The sequence below is a fragment of the Merops nubicus genome, unplaced genomic scaffold (genome assembly GCF_000691845.1).
Source record: "Merops nubicus isolate BGI_N331 unplaced genomic scaffold, ASM69184v1 scaffold14101, whole genome shotgun sequence".
Classification (NCBI taxonomy): domain Eukaryota; kingdom Metazoa; phylum Chordata; class Aves; order Coraciiformes; family Meropidae; genus Merops; species Merops nubicus.
The window spans coordinates 8,067-11,416 of NW_008590361.1; the positions used below are offsets into that span (position 1 = coordinate 8,067).

Genomic DNA, 3,350 nt, shown 5'->3' on the forward strand with positions numbered 1-3,350 from the left:
GAGGAGGTGAGAGCAAGTCTGTCTCTCTTCTGGCAGCAGTGAGCTGTCATGTCAGATTTGTCCTGCTTTCTGTAGCGGGCTGATGCAGACTGCAGTGATTTGAACTGGTAGAAAATCCCTCATGGAAATATGCAGTACTCTTACACAATCTTATGGGGCTTTGTTCTGGAGGGGGGGAAATTCTGGGGAGAAGTTATCAGTCAGAGGTTATTTTTCAGTATTTATATAGCACTACTACTGCATCCTTTACTGGCTTATATCTCAAATACTGGATTAAATCCTCTTACATAGCAGTTTATACTCTAATGAAAATAATTACAGTTCCTTGCTCAGCAGTAAGGCAAAAAGAGCCCAATGCCCTTGCAGATGTGAGGGCACAGAATTAGAGGCCAGACTGCGACCAGAAATGAGACTGCTCGTGGCAGCCTTCCCAGTGCTTGCTGACAGCATTTGCCCCAGATAAATCCCTCCTTAGGCCTATGGGACTTGCAGAGACTGCCAGTTAAATTAACTGGGCCTGGACAAAGATTGGATCCGGTTGGGAAATCGATCTGTTAACTGGTGACAGATGGCTTGGGAGCTCAACGTGGAGCTTTATTATGAGACTTTCAGACATGTGTGTCAAACTTATTAGTGGTCCTGATGTCCATGTTATTTTGAGGAGATGCTCACAGAATGACCGAGTCCTTGGGCACTGGCAGCTATGGACTGAAAGGAGGTGTGTGGGGGAGTGGATGGGGCCAGGAGAGAGGTCTTCAACCAGGGTTTTACCTCAGCATAGAAAAGTCTGGACCAGTGAATGCAAAGTCATCTTTAATTTGACTTAAACGGTGACCAGTCTTTCCACATTTTTGTTTAATTGGCACCCTCTGTTAGTAACTGTTCTGTATAAAAATCTCCTTAATTCTTCGTTAAACTTGTTCTATTAATATTTAATGTCAGTTCTCCCCTGCCAACTCACTCCACAATGTAGTTTAGTAGCAATTTTCCCTTCCTTCAGCTGGTAGCCAAACCATTGCCAAAGGTGTACGTCTCTGCCTGTCAGTTTTTGCCACCAGTTTAAGCCTGAGATTGTTTCTGTGCCCAAATGAAGTAGACATTATTGAGCATTTTGTTTCCCTTTTTCTTTGTGTGTGTAAAACTACTTATGTGCCTTTATTTTTAACAAGCTCTGTTCTGTTTCCTTTGCAGATTTCTCTGCTTAAAAAACAAGACGAGCGCATCCGTTGTTTTTACAACATACACACAGAAACATCCCTCCATAGAAAAGGGTCCTCCCTTTGTTCAACCACTGCTAAACTTCATCTGGTTTCTCTTGTTGGCAGTTGATGGGTACAGTCTGATTTTTCTCGTGTTGTTCTTGGTTTCCTTTTTGGTTGTTACTGAGATGACATTTTTGCTTGTTTCCTTTCTAGAGGAAAACTAACAGTATTTACAGTATTGTGTGAACAGTATCAACCCTCACTGAAAAGAGATCCCATGTATAATGAGGTGAGTTACTTCTGGTTGTAAACAGGATGCAAGCTACAGAAATAGTTAAATAAGAGCTGTTTATCTCCTGTTTTCTGACCTGTAGATAGGTGTCTGTGGTCTAACTTGAGTGCTGTGAGTGCTGCCCACAGTATTTCCACCTGTAGGTGAAGGAGCTGACACTGTTCTTCATCTTGTGTCGTTTCAGTACCTAGATAGAATAGGACAGCTTTTCTTTGGTGTTCCACCCAAGCAGACATCGTCCTATGGAGGACTGCTAGGTAAGGTTTGTGCTGACAGTTGTTTATAAATGTCACCAGTCTTCTCAGAGCAGTAGCTTATATAGAATGGCTTTGCTGGAAACATCATTTGTTTTAATGAATACATTGGTTTTTTCATAGCCTCTAGAAATAGCCCCTACTGTGGAATACAAGAGGAATTGATTGCATGGGAAATTAATTTGGTGAGGCTAGTAGATTTTTCATCTTTGAAAAGCTGAGAAGCGTGTAAATGACTGTTAGAGTTAATTTTTGACATTATCATAATTAACTTCCAAATGTAAAGAAAAGTCTTGCTTGTGTTAAAGTGTAATTTCCTTAAACTTCAGTGGCTGATTTTCCTTGAGTCAAAGGGGCCTTTGGCAGAGATCTAACCAGTCCTGGTGTTCCCAAAGTAGAAGTTCTGAAACTAATATTCTTCAAGAAATGAAATTCTTCAAGAAATTAAAGGATATAGAGAAATTCAGCCCTCGTTTCCTGGCTCTTGAGTAAATCATGGGCAAATTGAACCAGATTATTTTTGTAAAATCGAATGTTTTTCCTTAAGAAATCAATTTCTCTGTAAACTGCCACAAAGCTGTAAAGCTGCAAATGTCAATTCCCTGATACCCAAAGTCTGATGAAAAATATGATCATCATAGGCCCTGTATGTAAGTAACAGCTTTTCAGCAATTTTAAATTGAACAAACCAGGGAGGAAACATTTATGTCTCAAACAAGTTCTTTAAAGCATGATGCAAAGCAGTGCTGTTGTTGGACAGTTTCATGTCTGGAGGTGTGTCTTCCCTCATCTGATCGGGTTTTCTTTTTTCCTCTCATGCTGCAACTATACTACCTAAATATGTGACTTTGGTGGGGTTTTTCCAGTCTACTCTTACAGGAGCAGTATCAAAATACAGCTTCCCAAAGCAATAAATTCTTAAAGGAAACCAGTGTGGGAACACTGATGTCCTGCTGAGACTCTCTTAGTGGAAAAAAAAAACCTCCAAAGCTTTTTCATTATTCAAATGTGCACCTTAGCGCTGCAGTAGGAGAACAGCCAAAGTTTTGGGGATGAGAATGTAGAACTAACAGTTTTGACTGTCCTGTATTTCATTCTAGGGAATCTTCTAAACAGCCTGATGGGAACTGGAGAAGATGATGACACAGAAGATGGTCAGGAAGACAGCAGCCCTATTGAGCTCGACTGAATGTGGTTGTCACTGGGTGCCGTGTAAATCCAATGATTCGACGACTCCAAAGACAGTTTTGGAATTTGAATCCTGCAGTTGTTTCTTGGTGCCTAAAAGGGCTCCTCTGGTCTTTTAAAGATGGTTGCTGAAATGTTTATGATGTTCAGTCTCTATTATTTATGTAAAAAAAAAAAAAAAAAAAAAAGAAAAAAACAAACAAAGTAAAAAAAAAAAAAAAAAAGAAAGAAACCAACAAAAAAGTAGCCCAGTGAACCAATCAGAGCAGTCGTTAGCAGGTCCCCAGTGCAGCGGCTGGTGACTTTGATTTCAGTATAGTCTCCAACGGTTTCTGATGCAGTATTCCCTTTTGCACAGTAAGTCAATAAAGCAGAAATAGGGGTCTCGTACTTCACGGCCTACCCAACGCTGTC

General features: G+C 40.4%; 1 protein-coding gene across 1 annotated transcript in view; it reads left to right on the forward strand.

The window, feature by feature from the left end:
* GET4 (golgi to ER traffic protein 4 homolog (S. cerevisiae)) overlaps nt 1–3,125 on the forward strand; it is a 7,333-nt gene extending 4,208 nt beyond the window's left edge. The window contains exons 5-8 of the mRNA XM_008949920.1: nt 1,192–1,332; nt 1,416–1,491; nt 1,679–1,751; nt 2,849–3,125. Of these exons, the coding sequence (XP_008948168.1) occupies nt 1,192–1,332; nt 1,416–1,491; nt 1,679–1,751; nt 2,849–2,937 (379 nt within the window). The 3' untranslated portion in view covers nt 2,938–3,125. The remainder of the gene's footprint in view (nt 1–1,191; nt 1,333–1,415; nt 1,492–1,678; nt 1,752–2,848) is intronic.
* Nucleotides 3,126–3,350: the final 225 nt, after the last annotated feature.